This window comes from Anabrus simplex, chromosome 2 (assembly GCF_040414725.1).
Source record: "Anabrus simplex isolate iqAnaSimp1 chromosome 2, ASM4041472v1, whole genome shotgun sequence".
In the NCBI taxonomy this organism is placed as follows: domain Eukaryota; kingdom Metazoa; phylum Arthropoda; class Insecta; order Orthoptera; family Tettigoniidae; genus Anabrus; species Anabrus simplex.
The window spans coordinates 1,033,993,578-1,034,020,849 of record NC_090266.1 but is presented as its reverse complement, the minus strand read 5'-3'; the positions used below and the strand labels follow the sequence as shown (position 1 = coordinate 1,034,020,849).

Below are 27,272 nucleotides of genomic sequence, written 5' to 3'. Positions count from 1 at the left end.
TACCCATTTTATATAGTTTTCATGCCATTTTTCACTCACCATAAGAAACTTTGAACTTGAAATCAACACATGCAGGTAACAACACCACTACAAGGTGTGGAAGAGTAAGGAGTCAGTAACCTGCCGATGCCACATGAAGCGCCAAGCTTCCCTGACACTGACTCGTCGGTGCAGCAAACAGTGAATTTCAAAGGAAATAAATGAAGCACTGTAACTCTGTTGACCGGTTTTGACTCTGCTCAAAATATATACCGCACTGAACCAGTGCACTATTTAATTTAGGCTAATGGGGTATTTACTCTTCTATATCACACATAAGTACTGTACTGTATTATATGTTAAATTATTTGTTCTGCATAACAAATGAATAATAAATGCATAAAATAAAATGGATTAACATTTTTTCTAAATTTAATCCATTAAGATGGAAACCATTATTTTCTGTGTCGATAGAGTTAATACACCTTTTCAGTATTTCAATCTGTCAATACACTAATAACACAACACTATAACATACTTGTAAAATACATGCTTGGCACACTATAATATGCCTGTAAAAAGCACACTTAATAATGAATGATATATTTCGTTCTACAATAACATCCTCAGATTCTATCAGTCACTTCTTACCATTCGTACATACGTACAATATTGTTTAGATTGATGCTTTCATGGCTCATAATTGCAGACATGGTAATATGCTTTTGGGCTTTTGCCGTGACGAGAAAACAAGGTGAAATTCTTTAAGTTTTGCAGAGAACTTTGCTCCATGTCTTCAGAAGAAAATCTTGACTGTTCACGGGGAAGACTTCTTCTATTGGAGCCTTTGTATTAAATTCTATTAATTTAGGCAGGAGCATGCCACTGAAGACCATTATGTAGGTTATTATGTTACCAATCAAAATAAAATAAATGCATGTGCACTGAGATGAACAGGTATATGAATAGTTGTCTGAACTAAGAATTGGGCTCACTTCACTGGGTAATTCCCTCTAACCTAGTGAAACAAAAACCCTCAAGGCAGTGTCAAGTGTGTGCAGCCAAAACAAAACACCAGTACAAACATGTGGGAGTATGAAGTCTCGCAAGGTAGCTCTTCACATGCTGAAATGCTTCAAGATATACCACACAAACAAAAACAACTAGGCAAGTTTATGGCATTTTATACATATTTTGCACTACAAAGTACCAAAATTGCATTGTTATAATTCAGTGTGAATATCTGTGTAGAATTTTATGTTATTTGAGCCATTAGTTCAAGAGAGAAAAGCACACTTAATAATGAATGATATGTTTCGTTCTACAAGAACATCCTCAGATTCTATCAGTCACTTCTTACCATTCGTACATACGTACAATATTGTTTAGATTGATGTTTTCATGGCTCATAATTGCAGACATGATAATATGCTTTTAGGCTCTTGCCATCAGAGCAGTCATGTATGGTTCTCATGAACATAATTTAAATGGTAATTTAAAGGCACAGATTTATACAGTACGCAGATGGGATAAGAAAATACCACACTTACATAGGCAGATTTTTAGAAAATGATTGAAGGTGGTAAGTTTTCTAAGGTCACGGAAATTATGAGAATTAGGTCATTCTTGTGATGATGATGATGATGATGATGATGATGATGATGCTTGGTGTTTAAAGGGGCCTAACATCTAAGCTCATCGGCCCCAGGTAATTCTTTAGAACGTCTTTAACCCTTTGCGAATGTATGAATCAGAGAAATTTCTGCAGCCATGATATACATGTTTTGGAGTAAACAAGCGTTATTATTTCTAATACAAATTGATATCCACTAAAAATACTCATTTCTAATATTCATTTCTATACCAAAAACCTACATACTTTTTAAAATGGGGACTTTTCCAATTAATATACAATGCATAAGGTTTACATCTAGCAACTGCACCGAACTACTCATGTCAAACAACAGCAAAAAATTAATCAAGAGGATCTACATTAAGTGGTAGGTTCATCTTTATAGACTGGGAATTATTACAGAACGTGGGTTCTTAAGGTTTCCTGAGGTTTCGTTCCACCCGCCAACATCCGGTAAACTTTCCGTGCTTTCATCACTGCTGACACTTTCATCACTCGACTGTTACACCCCTTGTATTTCATTCTCAAATTTGCTATGATCACTGCTGGTGTCTTCTCCTAACACTTCATTTATCTGTTCCGCATCTAAAATACTGCACTCAATACTTGTACTCATAGTTTATTCCCTTTGCAGATTTCCTAATAGTTGCAAATATTGCTTGAAAATGGCAGCAAAAGCTAATGCATGGCTGCTTGAATACATCTTTTCGGGCCGTTGTGATATGTAATCGACAAGTAACCGCAAAGAACGGAAAAAGTAAGATGTCTACTATATATACAGGGTGATTTAGCTGTCACCTAAAATATCCTCTGATCTGTTAAAGATATAGACATTCTGTTTTCAAATTCTTCAATTGTATCAAGGGGCTCATAAAATCACATACGTAATTACCGAGAAACTAGTAGCAACTTTGTGCTTTTAAAGGTGAATACACTAATTTCATCAAATAGAACAATTAAGAATTGAGCAACAAATTCAGTGATGTGCTTGTTTTGCAAAACCAATGAGTACTTTTGGAGATATTAAAGGATGTGTAGGCATTAGACGGAAAGAGATGCGCCACTCGCTTCAATGTCGGGCATGTAGTTCTCGTGCTTGATGCACGCCTTGTTGATAAACACACACACCTTGCCATTATCTCAAGGTGGACTGGGGAAAAATCCAGTATGATGTAGGCCTACAGCATATCGGAGAAACAAAGCCTTTATTTCATTGCCATTGAATCAGAAAGGGACCACATAACACAGTGAAATTATAATAATTTAAGAGCTTTATTGTCCTCATGAGTACATAGCAACTTCAAAATCCAATGAATGACAGGGTCATTGCAAAGAATGGATGCAAATTTAACAGACAACATTATTGTTGGGCTCTTTGGTCCTCCTTAAAGCCAACATGTGGGATCGATGTACGTTAGGAACAGGCAGTGGTCGAGTTGGGAATAAATTACTGTTAGCATGCTAGCATACACAGTTTTTCGGTAAAAAGTTCAGTTATTTTTGGAGCATTGTTTCATTCTGCCTCGTTTCAACCACTTGCATCACGCTGGGAAATGTGTAGTCGCTCAAAAAGTCATTGAGTGTGCGATATTATTTAAGTCTCCTCCAGGCACAGTTGTATTCAACTACCTCGCTTGGTTTATGTGTTTCTGGAAGAAAAAAAACATGTTTGAATAAACTGAATGAAATGGTTTAAAACAAGTGCAGATGCTTTTAATCATCTTCTGAGGGACTGTAGAAATTCCTTCTTGGTGATGTTGCTTGTGGTTGTTAATTTAAAGACTGAACATGGAGGTTATCAGCCCTTTTGTAACTATAAAATACATTGAAAGTGATAAATGAAGAGTTGGACCCCTTGTAAACTAAAGATATTGATAAGAAAGGGAAGGGCTATGCCAAACAGAAAAACTGCAGACAATCTATGCAATCCACATTTTACAATTTTTGAGCTGTGGACGATAAATTCCATCTGAAGGAAGGAATACAGTCTCATTGAAAGGATTTATTTTAAATGGTTATTTTCAATATGCTTTTTGACGTCCTAATTCGCTATCTGTATTTTGTAACGATATACCATACCGGCCCAATTCGACCACTACAAGTGAATTTTGAACACGTACTGTGAACACGTATATTTTCAGTGGTAATAAATAGGAAAGGCTCTAGTAATGCGTTTGTGTAGTACTGTTGCTTCTGGAAATGTAAAGGCAATGCTAATTTTGCACATTCTCGTTCACTTACATGCGATTTAAGTTGAAGTCACTAGTTTAGCATGTGCTCAAAAACATCATCATCAACCGCAATGCACATCTGCAACCTTTTGGCGAGAGATGCACGCACAGACCAAAGTGTTTCCCCTCTATAATATATGGCATGTCATAACAATGGGGTGCTTTAGGTCATCTGGAGTCGTTGGGGCTTGGTGATAGACTTTGCCCTTTTCCATACCCCAGAAAAAAAATCTACAGGAGTTAGATTGGGTGAACGTGCTGGCCACCTAACTGTTCCTCCAGGCCCAATCCACCAATCAGTGAAAGACCTGTTAAGGTCTTCTCTAGCAATGAGTGCGTAGTGTTGGAACCACATACACCTATGTATGTCAAGTGGAACATCTTCAAGGAGAACAAGTAGTAGGTCCTAAAAAAAGTCTGCATATCTGTGACCTGTTAATGTACCTTCCATGAAGTATGGATCGATCATAAAGTCCCCCAGCATCCCACAGCACACATTAACACTCCACTGCCTCTGGCATTCCACCAGCCTCAACCAGAGCAGGTTCTCTGCAGCCCAGTAGTGCATGTTCCTCAGGTTTACATTGCCATGGTTGCTGAATATGGCTTCGTTGGTGAAAAGAACTCGCTAGAGGAATTGTCTACTGTCCCATAGTTGCAAAGAAAAGACTGATAGAATTCCACCCTCCTTTCATAATCACGATCGTGCAGTTGCTGGTGAAGTGACGTGGTACGGATGGTACTTGTGCTGTTGCAAAATAATACAAACCACACTTAGGTGGCTTATTCCTGTGCCCCTCGAAATGACCCTTGTGCTCATCTGTGGATTGTGCGCAACTGCCACAAGAACATCAATTGTCGTCGATTCACTTGTTGCTTGTTTGTTTCTGTTTCTCTTAAGAGGCATCCAGTTTCCGTCAGATGACAATTTCCTGCACAATCGCCAAAGGGTATTTCGTGATGGACACTGCAGCAATGGATACCTCTCCGCATATAACTTTACCACTGACTTTACATTTCTTTTACATGTGCCATAAATAAGAAGCATGTCCAATTTTTCCTCATTGCTGTAGACATTTCCCTCCACTTCAGCAGCAGTCTGCCCAGAACGTAATCGTACAATGGTAGCATGGTAGCCCATAAGCATTTCCCCCCACTCCACCTCATCCTGTATCCTAGCGAAAATATCTGAAACCACCTTACTGCATAGGATAAATAGTAAGTACAGTACTCTTTCAGTACTCGCGAACCCAAGAAAATTGAATTAATTTACACGTTAAAATTTAAAATGAAACAATACTCGCACATTTAGTTTCTTGTGAAAGTCTCTTCTAATTTTATTCTTATGAGAGTGGCTGACCACCAAACATTTTGACAAAGCACAGTACCAACACAATATACTATGTATGGAATACGTTCGGTATGTGTTTTCATCGGCAAAGCGTGAGTCATGCAGGAGGATAATACACTGGACATCACAGCAAGTGACGCATCACTTTCTGTCTAATAGCCACACATACGGAGCTCTTTGATATCTCCAAAAGTACTCACCTGATTTGCAAAATAAACACATCACTGAATTTATTGCTCAATTCTTAATTATTCTATTGGGTGAAATTAGTATAGTGTCATTTAAAATACAAAGTTGTTACTGGTTTCTCCATAATTACATATGTGATCGAGAGGCACAGGACAGTATTTTATGAGTCCCTTAGTATGATTTAAGAATTTGAAAACAGAATGTCTACATCTTTAACGGATCAGAAGATATTTGAGGCAGACAACTTAGCTGAATCACTATGTGTGCACTGCTGTGCAAAACTTAAGGACAAAAGTAACTTTCGCATGTTGTGTCACTGCCAAGTAACATAGCTCAATGAAACCTGAACCATACATAGGAAGAACTGCTACAGTATGGTGCAGTAGGGAACTGAAAGGAATATGCAATGTGACGAACAGAAATTATACTTTTACACAGAGACAATAAATTACACATAAGTCACTGCAACTCATGACGGTAGCCTGGACATCATAAAAGAAGGCACATGGTTCTTAAAAGGGTGTGTGATCACCACGGACAGCTATGTATGCTCTATAATATATTCCCATGCTGACCACAAGATTGGTAAGGAGTTCTTGTGGTAAGGCATTCCGTTCCTCCACCAGCGTGGTTGACAAAAGCCGGATGGTCATTGGTGCATGTGGATGTGCTGCAATACGTCTGTCCAACACATTCCACGTGTGCTTGATGGTTGATGGGATTTAGTCGGCCGGGGGGGGCGGGCAGGCCAGTCCATTCGCCGAATATCCTCTCGTTCCAAGAGCTCCCCCACCTGCGCTGTTTGATGCGGTTGTGCATTGTCATCCATAAAAAAGAAGTCAGGGCCGAATGCACGCCTGAAAAGATGCACATGGGGAAGGAGTACACAGTCACAATAACGTTGACCGGTGAGTGTACCCCACTGAAAGATTTGAAGGTTGGTACATCAATGCAATATTATGGCTCCCAACACCATAACACTTGGACCATCAAAATGATTATATTCGACAATATTCCTGGGTGCATTACGTGTTCCCACCTCTCGGCAGATGAGATTACGTCTAGAATCACTACTCAGACTGAATCTGTTCTCATCTGAGAAGGGCAAGCAATCCCACTCCTCGTCGGTCCAAACATGATGCTCTTGACGCCATCGCAAACAGTGCCGTCGATGTGTGGGTGTCAACAGAACACAACGCAATGGTCGTTGGGCAAAGACATCACCCCCATGCAGTCACTGTGCCACTGTGGAGCATGTGATTGGATGCCTTGCAGTCCTGTTAAATGTGGTTGCAATTGCACCTGCTGTTTGATGCGAGTCTCTTCTCACGTGTTGCACAATGTAGCGGTCACCTGCTGCTGTAGTTGACTGCGGTCAACCCCCTCCTCTCCTTCGGGCAGCAGTGCCTGTGGTTCGGAATGCTCTCTGTGCAAGTGAAACAATGCTGTTAGCAATACCAAACTCCTCGGTTACACTCGTCACACTTCGTCCTTCCGGTTTCATGTTGTCCTGTTCCTTCAACTGCCCCGTTTTATGGGACCAGACCAATTTGGAGAGAGAGAGAGAGAGAGAGAGAGAGAGAGAGAGAGAGAGAGAGAGAGAGAGAGAGAGAGAGAGAGAGAGAGATGCTGCTGCTCCTCGTTGCTTGTTGTTTTAAGGGGCCTAACATCAAAGGTCATCGGCCCCTAATGGTATGAAATGAAAGAACAAAAATTGCAAAGGCATCCACTGACCAAAATAAAAATAAAATATGGCATGAAGAATGAATGGATGGACAGGAACTCAACAAAACACAAAACAAACAAACAAAAACCAGTGGATCGGACTCAATAGAGATCGAAAATAACATTATTACCGACCAAGGAACCACTTATAAAGCACAATGATGCTTGGTGTCTAAAGGGGGTGCAAAATCCACGTCTAAGGCCCCACAGAATGGTACATGTCGCGAGTAAAATAGAACCATGGTATGTGTCATGTTGGGGTATTAATCAGAAGTAGCGAAGACTCACGGTGTTCCATAAAAGATGGTTCTACTCACAAGTATTGCAATACGTACAAGTAACGCAGTCCTATGGTGTATCTCACACAATGGCCCAACTCAGAGTCAACGCAAACCGAGAAGGTTCCCCACCTAGGTGTACTAAACACGGGCGCCGGTATTCCCATGGTGTTCTTCACATAGTGGGTACTAATCACAGGCAACGCAGACCCACGGTGCTGCTCATATAGTGGTACAACTCACAGGCTACGCCCAGACCCGCGGTGTTGCACACATGGGTACGACGCACGGGTACTGGAATCCACCAGGCCAGGCTTTTACTGCTACTAATCACAAACCTATTTCGTACCGAATTTAGTGGTACTACTCGCAAGTACAGGCACCCTATGGTGTTCCTCGCGTGATGGTACGATTCAAAATTAGTTTCATGGTTCTAATTCAGTCAGCCCTTGGTCGCCCCTTTTAGTCGCCTCTTACGACAGGCAGGGGATACCGCGGGTGTATTCTACATGTGCATCCCCCACCCGCAGGGGGTAGTGTGTTTGGTCCGCGAGAGGTATTTTATTTCCCTCAAGTCCGCCGGCAAGCCGGTTAGGACCCCCCTATCCGCCACCTGGGAGTATCACCTCCCCCCCTGCTACGCCTTCGTCGCAGGTTCGTGGGGGGGGAGACAGACAGACAGACAGACAGACAGACAGACAGACAGACAGACAGACAGACAGACAGACAGACAGACAGACAGACAGACAGACAGACAGACAGACAGACAGACAGACAGACAGACAGACAGACAGACAGACAGACAGACAGACAGACAGACAGACAGACAGACAGACAGACAGACAGACAGACACACACACACACACACACACACACACACACACACACACACACACACACACACACACACACACACACACACACACACACACACACAAAAAAAAAAAAACTGTGGAAGCATATTACGCTTGTCCATTATAAAGGGTGAACAAAAAGTGCCGCACTTGGAGGTTGGCATGCGATTCCTCATCCCATTGCAAGACAAATTTTCTATAGCCAAATCGGATCTGGTGCTGTTGGAAAACAAGTCGAAAATAAGAAGCTGGCAACACTGTCACATCCTGCAGTGCATCGGACTGTAATACAGAAACGGGCATCATCCTGCTCTACCGTACCTGCCGTCGCAGCTCACTGAGTAGACAGCTGGGTTATCAAACCCGCATTGCACCATGGAGCGCCGGCTCGAATCTACATCAGGTTGGTTTTTTTTCCTTGTGTGTGTGTGTGACGTCAGGTCCCTAGTTCCCGCCGTGTAACTGCGTTTGTAAGCATGACATCCTGTTGTCACATGAAAATAGTCGAACACATGACAGTGTGATCCATTCAACTGAATGTATGAGTTTACTAACAACGCAGTGCACAACTATAACTGGTCCTGTCAAGTGCATGTAGGGCAGCTTCCTGATGGAGTACACAAACGGCTAATACATCGATATGCTTTTAGTGTTGGATGCATCCGATAACCAAGCTTTTGCTGCTGCTCATGAGTATGCAGCACGGTACCCTCAAAGGCGCCATCCTGATAAGAATGTTTTTCGTCGCCTTTAGCAACGCATAGGGGAAACCGGTAATCTTCGTCCACAAGTAGTGGACAGAGGTCATCCAAGGACTAGACATACTCCACAACCAGAGGACGACATTCTTGAAGCCGTTTACCAATCACCTCGGCGAAGTACCCATGATATTGCAAGGCAGTTCCAGGTATCTCAACACTGGTTGTTGACGTATTGCACGACGAAAAACTACATCCATATCATTACACATTAACTCAACACCAGCAGCCACAAGACCGCATTCAACGAGTAGAGTTCTGTGAATGGCTTTTGCAACAAATTGAAGATAACAAACATTTTATAAAGAATGTGATATGGAGTGACAAATGTAGCTTCACTCGAGAAGGTATTTTCAAGCATCAAAATAGCCATTATTGGTTTGACCACAACCCATATGTCACCCGTGAAACTGGCTTTCAGACACGCTTTGGCATAAAGCTGTGGGCTGGAATCGTGGGAGGAGTGCTTTTAGTGGCCTTTACCTATTGCCGGACAAGTTGAATGCGCCCCGCTATCGTACTTTTCTGGGCAATACTTTGCCTGACGCTTTAGAAAACGTTCCACTTGGTGTTCGGCGACAGCTATGGTTTCAGCATGATGATGAACCGCCACACTTTGGAATGATTGTGCATAACTGGTTAATGAAGCGTTTCCAGGGAAGTGGATTGGTCGTGGAGTCAACATATCTGGCCCAGAAGTGAATGTTTTCAAATTCATTGTCAATTTTGGTGTATTCGAGGAAAACTAGGTATATTTCTGCCAAGATGCCTGAGGCTGGTGATCCCATTGCCAAACCATCCGGCTGGTATATGACACTGTCGAAAGTGAAAAGTTATTGTTGACAAATTTAATACTGTGATGAACTCTCGTATCTCTAGTTTGCTTAAGTGGCTGTTTTTGTTTAAATTCTTTCAATAATCTGAATTAATTTTGATACTTGTATGCTTGGGTACATATTTACAATATCGAAAGAGTGAATAGAGTAATCAGGTTGCATACTGAACTTGTTTAGTTTGTCTACTAGCTCTGATGTTTCCTTAATAGACTTTTTATACAAAAATTGATAGTTTTGTCTTAAAAAACTTTGGATGAATTGTGATATTTTGTATAAGGGACTTGGTCTATAGTTGATAATTGGGCGAATGGGAACGCCGGCCTTGTGTATTTTGGGGAGAGCTTTAGCAGTGGGGAGACCAGGGTTCATATGTATGAGTTTGGATTTTTCTTGTTCAGTAAATAAAAATGAAATGTTTTTAAGAGTTTGTTTAAGTAGTCTTTGAATATTTTGGTGGGGTCTTTTTTGATTATAGAAAAGGAGCTATCTGTGAAATTTTGTTTTATTAATATATTCTTTTTTATCCATAACCACTGTTGCATTGCCTTTGTCGGCTTTGGTTACGATAAGTTCATTGTCTTTGATTTTCTTTTTGAGGGCGTATATGCACCTTTGTTTAGCTACTTTTCCCCTATTTTTGACATCATTCATGGGGTTGGTTAAATTGGAGAGGGTGTTGCTCAGTTTCCTTTTAACATCGGTTCTAACTTCATTTGTGAATCTTCCGGCATTTTGCTTCTGTAATCATAGTGGTGGCTATGTTGAGGCTGTTCAAATTGGGCCAATTGTGTTTGGGTCCTTTGGCTAAAGTTGAGTGTTCAAATTCACTTAAGGGTGTGTTTGATAGATTTACGACAGGTGGATGAAACTGCTTACAATCATCTCTGTTTCTGTTGAAGTTTCTAGTTTGATTGTTATGTAGTTGGGAGTTTTTTAGCCTGTTGAGTTTTTTCTCCAAATTTGATTGTTTCCTGGCTAGTTCGTGGAATAATTTATTTTCTACTTGGTGATAGAAAAGTGTCCATTGTGCGTTTGAAAGTAGTTTAGTTGCTGCGAGGTGAGCGTCATATAATTTCTGATTTAAAAAAGATTTCTTCCTATACAAGAATTTAATTTTGTCCCTTAACCATATTTTGCTGGTTTATTGTTTTGTTTTGAGTTTTGAAGGTTTGGGGTGAGATCCGATTTTTTTTTTTTTTTTTTTTTTTTTGAAATTAGGTGTCAAGTTAAGTGATATACATGTTTTAGGAAATAAATGTCTTTGCATAATTTGGCTATCTTTAATTTAAGGCCTAGATATTGAAAGGCTTTCTGTTTTGCCTGGTAAGCTACATCATCAAGGTTTATGAACTTCATGTTTTGGTCCGTATTGAACTGAGATAACATATAAATTATAAACAGAAGAGTTTTCCACCTATTCAATACTTAGTTGTATTTACAATGTTATTTACATTACATGGGATTAGTTTCAACCCTGCTCGGGATCATCATCAGCCATATTAAATATACGTAATATTTGGCGAAATCCTACAACATGTTTCTAAGCAGTAAGAATCTTATGAATATTTAATTTACAATATGAAGTGTGGTTGAATTAGGCAAGGTGCTATGGCGCTCAAAATGTTGCAAAGTGAAATATTACGTGTGACATAGGTGAACAATAAATAATATAAGTACACTAAACATGCTAAAATGTCTGCAATAAAAGTACAAATGAGATGCTCAGAGTTTAGGTCAAAAATTTCAGTATGATTTAAGACTCATGGAATTCAATAGGTCCTGGTAATACATAACGGTTGTGGACCCTCCTAAGACTCAACAGTATTGGTTGTAGAGGTCCAATGTTCTGGCCTCCACGTTCCCTGGACCTTAATCCACTAAATTTTTATTTGTGGGGACACTTAAAGCAACATGTTTATAGTACTCCACCCGTGGATGTACAAGACCTAACAGCTCACGTGCAGGCTGCATTGGCAATGGTGGATGCAGGTGTGTTGCGTAGGGTCCGGCAAAGTATGCTCCAGCGAGTGGCGAAGTGTTTGCAAATGCAAGGTGGTCGCTTTGAACATCTGCTGTGAAGTGAACGTTGCTCGTAAGTGTACATACTGGCTCTGTGAAGATAAGACTGGACGTCACACGTACACTACGGAATTATTGTGCGTAGCATAAAGGGCACACCAGTGTAGCCTACCAACTGTACTGTATTGTGTTTCCTTGTACCGCATTGGATAGAGACGATGTTACTGTATTCACTATTACGTTCTACGTATCGAGTTTATTTGTGCCATGGACGAAACAAAGTGGTCGTTTACGTCTGTAAGAACTTCATGTTATGTTTGAATGTTTAAATAAAGGTAACTGTAACGGTAAGACAGAACATAGTGTATTGCATAGTGAAGGTGTACATTGGATACAATTAGATACATTAACTGAAAAAAAAAAAAAAATTGGCGCAAACGCGACTCAAACATCGGTGCATCCGGACAACTGGCATTTATGGCATTACCTCGTCTCACTGAACTAATGAGACAGCTCCGGCAGAGCGCCAAGTTCATGCGACCTATGCTTGGCCACGCTGCACGCCATTACAGCGTTGCCAGAGCCTCGTTTCTTAACTTGCATTTCTATTAAACCTATTAGTGGGACTAGGTTTTGCAAAATAAACTTTTGTCGTGAATTTCGACGCGGAACCGCATGCTGACCTCCATGTGTGGCATTTTTTGTTTACCCTGTATACTGACATACAAAACAGGCTTATTAACAATTTCTTTTCAACTAAATGAGACAAGAGCTAGTGTATTTTAACATTTTATTAATTTGGCAATATTGTATAATTACAAATAACACAAATAAGCAAACTCACCTGGAACAAAAAATTGTCCATCTTGACCTTGAGACGCATAATGAACAATTGCACCTCCTGTGGATGCATTTGTCATTGTGAGTGTATGAAGCCCTTGGACTGTTTCACCTTGACTTGCAATCTGTATTGTTCCTGGAATCACTGTAACAAAGGATGAATACGATCAGAGACATTATTTGAAAAACACAATCATATCAAGTTCCTCTTTTCTGCTAAAAAAAAAAAAAAAATAACATAATATAATTTCCCAACAGAGTTGTAAATATCATCCAATTCAAATAATATGTAGAATTCCAAACACACAAATTGCTTTCAGTTGTAGAGAAGTATTAATTAACTAAATTATTTTTTTGCTAACGATTTAATTTGCCTTTGCCTGCAGGACCCAGTGTTTACAGCGCACCATGTCTTCTGGTATGGGCTAGAGTAATTTTGTTATTTTCATTGATCTGTCTCTGTCTTATACTTGGCTTTGACAATATGAAAGTGATTGAGGTATGAGCGATGCTAGTAATGCCATTCCTTCTGCAGCCAGTCCCTGCTATGAATGGTGTGAAAATGTTGCTCATAGGTTTGGTTGGTGCATGCATTTCAGTGGGCTTGGCAGACTGATACGTAATAGCAACTTCTGGCTCGGTGAGGAAAGCAACAGGAAACTACCTCACTCCTCATTTCCCTAGTACGCCTCTTCAGTGATGCCTAGGCCATCTATGACAACTGATGGCGGAGCTGTTGAGGATCCAACCAGCCTTAGGGCTGAAGACTGAACATACATACATACATACATACATACATACATACATACATAATGGTTTAATGTTGCACTAACACATCAAAGGTTACAGAGATCGATTCCTATAGGGAACCTCAAATATTTGTCCCGAAACTGGGACTGGGAAAGCTGGGGCGAAACGCTGGCAACAGGAATGATTTAGCTGGAAAATATATAATGTCCAACAACGGACCAATTATACTGGTATTACATCAAAGAGTTTCGACAACGCAAGGATGGGTAAGGGCTAGGATGGGGAAGGACCAGGGCCTTAATGAAGGTAAAGCCCCAGCCTGGTGTGAAAATAGCAAACCACAGAAAACAGTCTTCAAAGTTGCTGACAGCAAAATTCAAACCCACCACCTCCTTAATGCAACCTTAGAGCTATCCGTCCTTAACCGCATGGCCAACTTGCTCGGTTAATTAACTAAATATCCCAAGTCAACACTAATTACTTTTAAAATCTACATAATCATTATTTTATTTTTTATTATAATGGAAGGCAATTTTCTTCTGTTTCGATGTACAGTGGAACCATGGATTGCGAGCATAATTTGTTCCGGCAACATGCTCGTAATCCAAATCGTTCGTATATCAAAGCAAATTTTCCCATAAGAAACTATTGAAACTCGGATGATTCGTCCACAACACAAAAACATTTATTTGCATAACATTTCTAAAACAAAATATAACGTAAAACAATTAAACTGCACTTTACCTTACAATAGAATCGTTGGTGTGAGGGAGACGAGAGATGACATGAGAAGAGTTACTGTGTAGCACGAATTTCACTAACGGAATCACTGCTAACGGTTAGCTCATTGGAAGTGTTTTCTTTTCATGCAACTTTTACGAGGAACCTGTCCAATGACTGTTGTTTTTGCCTCTTTTTGAGGATTTCACGAGAATGTGACATTGCATTGTCATTGAACAGATTCATCCATTGTAATCATCTCCTTCTTCCGACCAAATTCCTTTTTAGCCTTCTTTTCATTCACAGGGCCCATCGTTGCAGAACAGTTATATCACAGATGACAGAAACAAAACATATACACTCGTACGGTGTTGACTATGCGAGCAAGGCACGCCAACTGAAGTCCAGCGCGGGAAATGATTTCACACACTTTCCCAGGAAAGAGAGTGGCAGGGGGAGGGGAAAACGAAGGCACAGGGGAGGTGGAAACGTACGTACACATGACGCTCGTATTGCGAAACCTCACTCGCTTATCAAGTTACAATTTATTTAAAATATTTGCTCGTCTTGCAAAACACTCGTAGACCAAGTTACTCGCAATCCGAGGTTCCACTGCAGGGTCAAGAACAGAATGAATGAAGCCCCCATCTAGCGACAAGGATAGGAACTGGAGACATAGGAGTGTTGCTGGAAGACAGGGAAATCCGGAGTACCTGGAGAAAAACCACTCCTGCCTCTGCTTTGTCCAGCATAAATCTCACATAGAGTGACCAGAATTTGAATCACAGAACCCAGTGGTGAGAGGCTAGAGCATTGCCGTCTGAGCTATGGAGGCTGCTATTATAACAACAACAACAATAATACTACAAGTACAATTCCACATAAGACGATGGAGTCACCAGAGCATGACGTAACAGAAAGTTACCGACAAATTAGACAGATGGCCTCACACCAATGACAGACCATTACACCACCTTGCACTCATTGATGGACTAGTAAAGAGAGAGGAAGCACTAATGGAGCACTTAATTGTAACAAAAGGGTATAAAGAGAATTTAATCATAAACATTTTTACATTTCTTAATTTTAATCGGTTCAAAACATACATTTTAAAAAGGTGTGATTTGATAGAATCTGATGACATTCTTTCAAGAAAGAAATATATCATTCTGTTTGTAATTAATGGTATCTTTTGGAGGTACTGTATAATCTGTTAATAAATATTTTCTTCTTCAGGTATTTTCTAAATTTATGTATACTGCGTTTGTTTTGACAGACTGAAGAATCTCACAGTTCAAAATGTTAAAAAATCTTTATTTCATGGTTGCAAACTAAAAGGAAAATAATAAAAGTCAAGTTAATAAGAGTGTGTGTTAAGGAAAAGTAAACAGAAGCAGTCATGTGATAATTCTATAGCCCTAGTGTACTTCCCTGAATCTGAAAACTAGCTGATGTCTGACTGAGAGATGTGATATGCATGGTACCATTTTGAGGCTAATAATATCATTGTTTTTTCCTACTAAAATAACAGCCTCCTCTATGGATATCAGAATGCCACCCTCAACATTGAAAAATTTCAAATTTGTCAGTCAGGTAAGTGGTATTTGGTCAAGTCCTGAAGCAATCAACAATTGTTGTAAGGTCCTCACAATGAGTGATAACTACCACCAAATGGTTGACAACTAATTTTCACGTATGATGATTAATATAAGTATTGAAATTAAAAGATAAAGAAATACAGGAGCATTTTCAGGAGGTCCTGAAACATAACATTCCGTTGGGAAGTGTGGAAGAGGAATGGTCAGTTTAAAAAGGGATTTTTAAGTTGTACAAAGAACATCTGTACATTGGTGAAGAGCTTCTATAAGAATAAAAGGAAAGGGAATGCCATAGTGGAATGGGAAGGTGAAGGAAACAGTGGGAGGAAAAACGAAAGCATGGCAGGAATGTAAGAAAAGCAAAAAAAAAGTAAGGAAGAATGCGGAAGGGAATAACAGGAAAGTGAAAGGAGATAAAAAAGTGGTAGCTGAAGAAAAGAAGAAACATAGGGAAGGACTTACATGAGATGGAAGAGGATGTTAACTGGAGTAAAGGACGCTGGACAGCTATTAACACAGCCATAAGAGATACCGAAAAGATGGTGAGAGTATTTTGCTATTTAGCTATTTTTATTTTATGTGCACCAACACGATGGGATAGGAAAGTTTCAATGCTGAAGTTGGTAAACCTGTCGTTTTGCTGATGTTATATTTTGTGTTTCGAAAATTGTAAAAAATATCCCAGATGCCTCCCCCAATTCTACCAGCCTACCATGGACCTGTTTTGTAACTTGCAGCCACCCAATAATATCCTTTGATTGTAAAGATCTAGATGTTTCTCCCGGGGAATGATTTTTGGGCTCTGCATTTTCTCCAGCTAGTGCAGTACTGTGTGCACCTCGACGGAGGAGGTCCGAACTAAAAGGTATGGCAGAATAAATTTAAACAGGTGTGTGAAGTGCGGGGAAGACTTCAGCAGTTTTTCATTTAGGATTTAAGAGGCTTTTGTCTTCTAATAATGTAGGACCTTCTGCACAGCCATTGGACTTAAAACTGTCTTCTCTACTGGGAAATTAATCAAATGTAAAGGAGCACGAGTGGTTACCCTCAGATTCCACCCCTTCTATGGCGAATTGGGTGAGTAAAAATTCTTAAATTCTAAATTTTGAAATTCGTTCTCGGCCTAAATATTTGTCCCTTTTGGTCACCCTGTAGCATGGGATTAGCCCATTTCTTTGGGCCTTATGCCTGCTTAGAGTTTTTCTTCCAAACTAACTGTCAAGAGTACTTTTTTTCCACCTCCATACTTTTCTTGAGACCGGCCTTTACTTAACGTTTCCTTTCTCGTTTTCGCACCCATGTAGTATGGCCCATATGCTTCTGTACGTACTTGTCTGTTGAGGGTAACCTTGACTTTAAATAACTGGTGACATTTTTCTGTTAGCAACTCAGAACTTTCGAACTATTGTTAAAGTTTTTCTGCCAATCATCAAAGTTTATTACATACTAGCTGATGTACCCGTGCTTCGCTATGGAATTCTACATTGTATACCGAATTCTAGGTTAGGTAGAGTACACGTTGTGAGCAAGATAGTATTAAATTGCACAGCTCTTAAGGTTACCCCAGAAACGCGACAGAGAAATCACCAAACATATTTTCTCATAATGAAGGCTGTGTTAGGGAATTTCCATTGTAATGGTAGGCCCGCTTGCCTACCATCAGTCACAATCAGGTTGGGGAATTGCATTATAATAGTAGACACTCTTCTCTCCACCTGCTTTTTACATCCTCAGAAAGACTGTCTTAGTGGTTTTCCCAACTGAAATGAACATAGGTCATTACAATGGTAACAATCAAAACATTCTCCTATGCAAAGGCCTATGTCACATTTACGGCAATATACGGTTGTCATTTTCTTCACAGCATGGCCAGTGTTGTGTTTGGACTTGTCGTAGCAGACCTGGCACCTATGCTGCGCACGTCCTTCCTTCTTCGCGCCCACTGCAGGTATTCTGTGTGGAAAATGATCTCTACCTACTAGCCTTCCTGCAATTGATGCTCGTAATTCTTCAGTAATTTCAGTGCCAACACTACTCACCAAGTCATCTGCTAAACATTCACAAAATTTTGAAAGGGGAAGTTTTTGTGAACAAGCCTTGCGGTTCCGTATATAGGCATTAACTATTGCAAGATCAAACAAATGGAAGAATAATTTTTTTCACCACATGATTGACTTCCTCATGAATGTATAATATACCAGCAATTGGTCAAACATATCAATACCAATTTTGAATTTGTTATAGTCCATTACTGTTTGGATTTCTCATAACTCCCTCTTGCTGCAGGTACTTCAATCATGCCATCTTCATGTGCAGTGCTCAGCATATACACGTCTTGAGCATCTCGCCATTTTATTGCTAGAAGGCGTTCTCTCTGCAGTGAAATTTGTTCACCGTTTTTCAGTTTTGTCGCAAACTCTGACTTCGGCATTCCTTTCAGATTTGGCATCACAGTGCCAACTGCTTTAGTCTGACAGTCCCACAGATGATCATAAATGGTGGGGCTTGAAAACCATCTGTCCATATACTCTTGTGTGCCCCCGATTTTTTTACTGGTTCACACACTCTGTCCACAACATTGAAGGAAGAATTGTAATCCTCCACTATGATATGGACCTCAGAATACACTTCCATGTTGCACACATAACCCCTTCTCGCTTCACACAGTTGAAAGATATTGATTCCATACTTCTGTGGCTTTCCTCTCATGAACACACAAAAAAATATACGTCCCTGAAATGGACATATTGCTTAGTCAATTGTCAGTGATTCATCAAGTGAGTAAAAATTCAGAAAACTTGTTTTCAGGCAGTCTAGTATTGGTCGGATTTTGAACAAAGGATCGCAGCCTCGATGGTCCCTTTGTTTCTGCTTACCACCGTCGTTCAAATGGAACACTGTCAGAATAGCGAGAAATCCGTCTCTCGAAATTCCAATGGACGTCGCGTAGTCAGTGTTTAGAATTGGTGTTGTGCTCCAGTAGTCCCAGAGAAAAAGTTTATGAATCATTCAATGTCACTGGTTTCCACTGTGCATACACTGATTTAGGTTTCAAAGGGCCTTCTTGCTCCTTTATATTTATTTGCTGTAGGGCATATCTGTTACTTCCCACTTGGATAACATTCAGTACATTACTGTCAAAAATAAACCAAAGAATCTAGAGGTGAAGATTCTGCACAAATACAGAGGTTATTAGCATTCACTCCTGGAGAGAGAGAGAGAGAGAGAGACACACACACACACACACACACACACACACACACGTTTGTTCACAGGAACAATATTTTGTTTCCATTGTGTTTCCATGCTTCTCACCTCCCTGTGTCTTTTTTCGACCGGTTCTTCTGGTGATGAATCTGATGAGGGCTTTCATGATTTTCATTTCCTTATTCACGATCACTTTCATACAGATCAGAATTCAAATTGTTTACAAGTTCCATAATAAACTGTTCACTTATCCATGGGCTGTATGCACATGTAGGATTTCCTTTAATTGTACTACGTCTGGGATCCATATTTCAAAATACTGTATCAATAGACTACTTCAGAGATGATTGCAGACTGTTGACTCACTACACTTTCTATCTAAATCTGTGAAGTCATATAATCCATCATTAGAACACACATGCACATACATTTGAGTTCATCTAACTGGAGCATGCGAGGAGTATGTATGTCAGCAATTAGGTAAGACATAGCTGAGCGCACATGGCTACGAAACACTGTCCCTAGGTTGCACCACCAATCACTATCGATTGATAACATCACTTATCGATAGTAAAATGTTAACACATTAAGGCAACAACTAATTTGATACTGGGAATAGCTTTCGAGTGGCTGAATTTCAAATTTCGTGGTAAAAGTATTACTAACAGCGGCACTCAGGCGCACACCGCATGGTAATATTATTACTACTGGTGTGCGCATAGTGTTAAACCTGTACAGATGGTGCAGTGAACGAATTCTGTGCTCAACCGCACACACACTGCCTCTATGTGAGCACAATGCAGTAGCGATCAGTGAGACATTGATGTTTCAAGTGGACAGTGTATGTCAACATGGGTAGATGTAAGGATGAGACAGAGTGGCAAAAAGGGGCAATCGTGTTTGACCATGCCCATGGCTATATACTGCGTGAAGTTGCTGGATTTGCTGGCGTTTCCCAGCGGACTGTTCAATGTGTCTACAAGCAGTGGTATACTACATGTGGCCACGAACATGTCAGAATTGTGGACAGAAAAAGATCCCGACTGAGAGGGACCGGAGACGCGTTTTACGGCTTTTGAATCAAAGCATAGGTTATAAACTTCATGGTTCTGATCTGTATTGAACTGTAAGTACAATATAATTATTAAAATAATGTAGTAATGGTCCACCTTTCAATACTATAATATATAATATTCTAAATTTCATTGATTAATTAGGGACTAGTTTTGGCCGGGGCTGGCCATCTTCAGCCTTAATGTAAAATATCTAATAACTAAACAAATGTACATGCACACAATTGACAAAAAACAAATGAAACAAATATCTACGGGGTCAACTTTTACCAGTTCCCATTTACTATTTAATTATTAATGATTAGATGTTCTGTGTTTATAAATTAATACTTGAAATATACTCAATGATGAGCATACTCAAGAAGTTAGAACCTAGTTTATTTTCAAATTTAATCATAACTTCATCCCAGTTTTTAATGTCAATTTGTATATTTGTATATGTTTTCGGGGTGTTTTTCGTATCACGGATGGGGCCCGCTCACTGAGGTGACCACTGACATGAACCAGCATGTTTATTTAAGTTGCCTTTCAGTCGACATCTGCACGATGAGTATGCTATTGATACCCCCAATTTTTCAAGATGACAACACCCAATTTTTCAAGATAACGCAAGGCTCATCAGGCTGGACGCATATGTGACTGGTTTTATGTACATTCCCCCATTCTATTACATCTCGATTGGCTTGCAATATCACCTGACTTGAATTCCATTGCCCACGGCCGTAGCCGTGTTGAATCACCAGTTCCCGTGAGATCTCAGAAGTTAAGCAACATTGGAAGTGGTGAAGATTTGGATGGGTTGCCATGCGCTGTTGGTGGGGGGTAAGGGAATGGAGGAGCGGAAAGGAAAGGAACTGGCCACCCTACCGTACGTAAACTCCGGCACACCTCGGCGGAGTTTCGGACCTGCCTTCTGACAGAATACACCCTTACCTTGAATCCCACTGAAAATCTGAGGGACATGTTGGAATAGCTGGTAAAACGCCGACATCGGCATCCCCACAATTCGGTCGAATTGCTTGATCAAATCCTCAGCAAGTGGCTTAATCTGGATGTGACGTACCTGCACAACCTCGTGGACTCACTTCCTAACCGAAACCAGGCAGTCATCAAGTCCAGAGGTGGAGTTACGCGGTATTAATTGATGCTTGTAATGATTTCTCCAAGGGTGACTAAATTTTTGTCCGGTGAGCTGATAACTGCAATGGATGAAATTGCGAAGGAGTCACAGGAAGCATTTGGTGAGAGAGATGAGGGTAATGCTATTTGCTGGTGAGAAAATTGTGAAATACAGTATGAAATTCAGTGTGGAGAAGAGCAAGACAATGAAACAAAATCAATCTATAGAATTAATATACCCACGCTTGTGCTTCTTCACTGTTTAAGAATAAAAACACACCAGAACCTGAAAATTCAATACTTTCTATTCAAAAGCTAGATCGTACAACCACTGTTTTAATAAATGTTGAGAAGCCAACTTCATACTCGGGTAATTTCTACAAACATAGCTGCAGTAATCTGCTTAAAATAAGATAAATGGCTCTAATCTCATCCAATTTACAAAACTAATATATATGCGTGCAGCAGTAAGCATACACTGAGATATCTTATCTTCCTGACGTAATAGAAACGTTCTGTTTCTAGCAACATAATCAGCACATTATGTGCAATAAAATTCACCCCTTCCCTTCCCAGTTCGCAAAACCTTGCTCAGTTGTGTTACTAGATAACATTTCCTATGACAATCCAAGCTCTACAGGCAGCCAAAATTCAGTGGCATGAACGGTACAATTTTCCTTATGCTATAGGGGCTGTTGACTACTCATGTTCTTACGAAAAAGCTGCATCAGCATGGTGGTTCTTATTAATATATAAAGGGGTATGCAGCATAAATGTGCAAGCCACTTGCAACGCAAATGAAGTTTACTAGTATGGCTGTCATGAGGCCTGGATCAGTGCCCGATTCCAGATTTGGCGAAACTCTAATGATTTGAGGTAAACAGGTTTTGTTTTCAGTTCTTTTTCAAATCAGTTTTTATTTAATACTGCTATACATATTTTGGATTCTTTTAGACATTTGACCTTCAGATAATTCGATCCAAATTTTACATTTAGTTTCCTGAATTATCACCTGCAAGGCTGCTGCCTTTTTTTTAATGAACATCTGGTAGTTGTGAGTTTGAAAATAGGATGGGTTGACATCTAAATACATCAAGGAAACATGCCTGAAATTCAGTACCATCCTCCTCCATGATGATTAACACTAAATGATCACACTCTGGAAACAGTAACCACTGTTAAATGCACGCATAACTTTACTTCACTGAGTCTCAATTCCGGGATGTTGTGTGTTGGCAAGCATCGGTTGTCACTCAGAACATTGAGTAAAGACTAGTGCAACGCAGCGAGATGTTATGCATACCGTTTACCAGTTAAGTGTTTCTCCTCCTCCACTAGCAAACAGAAACTCTGAGTAAGCACTTTACTTTTATGCACATTTTATGTACCTCATTCACAAGCTGGAGGAAAAGTCATGAAAGTAGCAAAAGCTATAGCATCTATAAACAGACGAGAACATAGGTTACAGAGTATTCATAATGAAGAAGAGGAATAATAATAAATAGACTGGTGAATGTCATATAAACCACCAACACTATTTCTGAGGGATGCAGAATATGAAAGTGCTTCTCCTGATACGTTTCTGCTTATGCCGGTCATTCACACAGCCTCTTTAAATCTTCTCTTTTTTCCTCACATTCTATTGTTCATCACTCTCTGCCACTGTAGTCCTTTCCGATTTAAGTCATCCTCCACCTGATCCCTCCATCTTATTCACGGTCTTCCAATTGGTCTTCTTCCAGATTCCGTCCATTCCAGAGCTCTTCTTGGTAATCTTTCTTGTCCCATTCTTTTGACGTGGCTGAACCATTTCAACCTGATTCTCCCCACAGTTTCCTTCAGAGGGTTGATCTGTAGCGTGTTTCGTATGGTTTAATTTCTTATCTTGTCCCTCCTTGTTTTACCCAAGATCCCTCACAGAAAGCGCATCGCTGTCGCTTGTAATATACTCAGGTCTTTTTTTCTTTTTTGTCCAAGTCCAACATTCTGCTCCATAGGTCAATACTGGCAAACAATACGATTTATATATCATGATGTTTGCTTTGGTAGGTACTTTCCAATTTCTAATTATGTCTGATACACAGTAATAGAATTTTGGGCAATTTCCTATCCTCTCCAAAATTTCTTCCTTGATGTTTCCTTTCCCAGTTAGCTTACTTCCTAGGTATTTAAAAGCATCTACTTCCTTAAGAATTTTTCCATCACACCTAACATCTTTCTTTTTTTTTTTTCTCTCTCTACTGATTTTCATTACCTCACTTTTCATTAAACTTATTTCCATGTCTGCTTCTTCAATGCCCTCTGCCAGGTATTTAGTTGTTCTTCCAATTTTTGTTCATTTTCTTCACATATCGATACATCATCTGCATATGCTATGACTTTCATATCATTTGCTGTTGACCCTTGGCAAACTTTCCTATATAATGCTGTCCATCACTATATTAAAGCGCACTGGTGAAAGTACACGTCCTTGTCGAACTCCTCTGTCTGTTCTAAACCATTCTGATTTTTTGCCATCTATTATAACATAGTTCAGACATTTGTTACACACGTTTCTAATTCTGAATTGCATTTCTCTTGAAAATTCCATTCTATTCAGCCCTTGCCATATCTCTTGTCTTTTAAACATAAGCCTTTTGTATATCGATGAATGCAACTGCGAAGTCTTTGCCAAATTCCCATTTCTTCTCTACTATATTTGTCTAGGTGTAAATATGGCATCAATAGTTGATCTTCCAGGTCTATATCCTTGTTGTTCTTTTCTTAATTGTGAACCTATCTTGTTCTTCATTTTTGTGAAATTATCTTTTCATAAATCTTCATGCAATGACATTCCTCTGTAGTTCTCACAAAGTGTCTTATTACCTTTTTTCAAAAATAGGTTCAATAGGTTCAATAATTGAATACAAAAACTCAAGAATACAAACCTCCGCTTTACCCTTACACAAAACAAACCAACAACACGCACATTTTCAACTGAGGAAAGGGCACGAAGATCGGAGCGTCTGAAGAAGTACTGGGAGGACCGCAAAGCCCGAACAATCCCTTCAAAGAGACCTGAACGACGGACTGACTAAAGTGATCCTATGTGGTCATAAAAGAAGAAGAAGAAGAAGAAGAAGAAGAATTGCCCTTGTCCAATCATCACGAATCTCTCCATCAGTCCATACTATCCTCATTATTCTATACAGCATGAAAGTGCTTAAAGGTGCTAATAATGACTCTGACCATTATCTAACCAAGTTTAGAGTTTGGTTTATCTCGAAGTCCAATCACAGATTCCGATCACAGAAGATCCATAGGCTTTTTGGACAATGATCTCAAGCTAAATCATAATTGTCATTCATGACTACCCGAAAGACGGAGTCTCTAGAATCACATACCGGGCGAGTTGGCCGTGCTGTTAGGAGCGTGCAGCTGTGAGCTTGCATCTGGGAGATAGTGGGTTCGAATCCCACTGTCGGCAGCCCTGAAGATGGTTTTCCGTGGCTTCCCATTTTCACACCAGGCAAATGCTGGGGCTTTACATTAATTAAGGCCACAGCCGCTTCCTTTCCATTCCTAGCCTTTCCCTGTCCCATCGTCGCCATAAGACCTATCTGTGCCGGTGCGACGTAAAGCAACTAGCAAAAAAGAAAAAAAAATTCAAAATCAGTTGAAGGCATTTTTGTTGACAATTGCGCTGCTGTGAAAATTAATGGTAGAATGAGTTCTTGGTTCAGGCACTTACATGGGTTAGACAAGGCTTTAATTTTTCACCTGTGTTGTTCATAATTTACGTGGATCATCTGCTGAAAGGTATAAATTCGCAGGGAGGGATTCATTTAGGTGGAAATGTAGTAAGCAGTCTGGCCTACACTGACTACTTGGTCTTCATAGCAGATTGTGCCAAAAGCCTGCAGTTTAATATCTCGGAACTTGAAAAATGGTGCAATGAGTATGGTATGAAAATTAGCCTTTCCAAGACTAAATTGATGTCGGTAGGTAAGAAATCCATGAGAATTGAATGTTGGATTAGGGGTACAAACTGGAACAGGTACATAATTTCAAGTATTTAGGATGTGTCTCCTCCCAGGAATGGTAGTATAATACAGATGTCATCACGTAGTTGCTCTAGGGAGCTGGTGTCACTTGCTCCGCTCGGGACAGCTGTGTGTCATGTGACAAGAGAGCAGCGGACAGGCGGGTTGCACACCGTAGCTGTACTGTACTTGCCGCTCCGAAATGTTCCCACATGAACAACGGCTTTTATAATAATAATTTAGAACATGGTTCATGTGAGATGAATAGGACACAGATTACAGAGTATAACAGGACAAGAAAATTATTCATTGACAAAGGAAATATACAGCAGTCTGCAATATTTCCTGAATAAATACTGTACATTTTCACAATTAACTGAAGTTTTGGGACACATACATTTACCAAAAGAAAATGCACTGTATTTCAGCATTTCAGGTCTAATTTCATCTATTCCTGCTGCTGTATGACAATGGAGTTTATTTGCCACCTTTTCGACTCCATCAAGCACAATTTCACTAACATCGTTGTCCTAAACCCCACGAGCTTGGTTGTGACATCACAAGTAAGATTTACTTTTAAGTTGAGAAGATTTTCAAAATATTCCTCCCACCAGTCCAGTGATTCCCTAGGATCTATTAGTTCACCTGAACAACCCAAAACACTATTCACACTAGCCTTTTCACGACTTCTTTTTGGATTCAACAATAACTTGTTCTACTCTGTTTCTTTCATCTACCTACAATCTGCATCAATCCTTGTTTGGAGCCACTTCTGATACACCTCCTTTTTACATTTACAAGCTGCTCTCACTTCAGCATTCAACCACAATGTTCACTTTTTCCCATTTTTAACACTCATTCTCTTTCTATATCCTGAACCTGCTTACTGTCCACAGTTTGGAACTTTTCACTAATCTTATCCATGTACTTCTGTCTAATTTCCTCATCCTGAAGATTTTCTACCCTTATTCATCTGCAGACAGATTTCACTTTCTCTATACTAGGCTTAGACGTAGTTCACTACAGATCAGATAGTGGTCTGTATCTTCAAAAAATCACCAGAAAACCTGCACATTCGTAACAACCCCCCCCCCAATGGCACTACAGCCCTTGAAGGGCCTTCGCCTACCAAGCGACCGCTGCTCAGCCCGAAGGCCTGCAGATTACGAGGTGTCCTGTGGTCAGCACGACGAATCCTCTCGGCCGTTATTCTTGGCTTTCTAGACCGGGGCTGCTATCTCACCGTCAGATAGCTCCTCAATTCTAATCACGTAGGCTGAGTGGACCTCGTACCAGCCCTCAGGTCCAGGTAAAAATCCCTGACCTGGCCGGGAATCGAACCCGGGGCCTCCGGGTAAAAGGCAGGCACACTACCCCTACACCACAGGGCCGGTGCACATTCGTAACAGATTTCCTGAATTCAAAGTCAGTTAAGATATAGTCTATTACGGATCTGGTGCTCCTAACCTCCCATGTGTAGCTGTGAATAGCCTTATGCTTAAAGAACGTATTTGTAATTGCTAAACCCATATACCAGCCCATAAATCCAGCAAACTCTTTCCATTCCTACTACTCCTATTCCTACTCCTACTATATGTACAGTGTGGCCAACGAGTGCTTCATTCTGATTAAACGTATGTATTCTGCACAGGATAAGATCACTCATTATGCTATTTCAGCGAAGTACAGGCTACCTTTTTCATCCTTAATAAACCTTTGACTTTTATTGAACACGGAAGATTATTTAATATTCTTAGTTTTGAAATTTGTTTGAATTTACGTATTTCTGAAGTCTGAGTTTTGAAGGAAATTATGCCTGGCTGTTATACTTAGGGATGCAGAAACAGATCCAGAAAGGGTTTTAAAATGAAATTGGACAATTGCTTGTTTTCAGCTCTGAAAGTAGACCATTATAAGATGCTCCCAGCAACGAGTAGAGTTGCCTCGTGCATTATAATGGTAACAATAATAACAAAATGGGTTAGTAATTTTATGGAGGGCAAGGCAGTAAATGTCAAATTTCTCCGTTAATATTCGCCGTATTGAAAACCTGTACATAACAAAAGTTGTTTAGAATATAATTTCCAATC

At 40.0% G+C, this 27,272-nt stretch overlaps 1 protein-coding gene across 5 annotated transcripts in view; it reads right to left on the bottom strand.

Annotated features, from left to right (window-relative positions):
• CrebB (Cyclic-AMP response element binding protein B) overlaps positions 1–27,272 on the bottom strand; it is a 285,479-nt gene that overhangs the window by 56,029 nt on the left and 202,178 nt on the right. For all 5 annotated transcript variants that reach the window (XM_067141949.2, XM_067141951.2, XM_067141950.2 and 2 more), the window contains one exon: positions 12,698–12,838. In XM_067141949.2, coding sequence (XP_066998050.1) covers positions 12,698–12,838 — 141 coding nt within the window. The remainder of the gene's footprint in view (positions 1–12,697; positions 12,839–27,272) is intronic.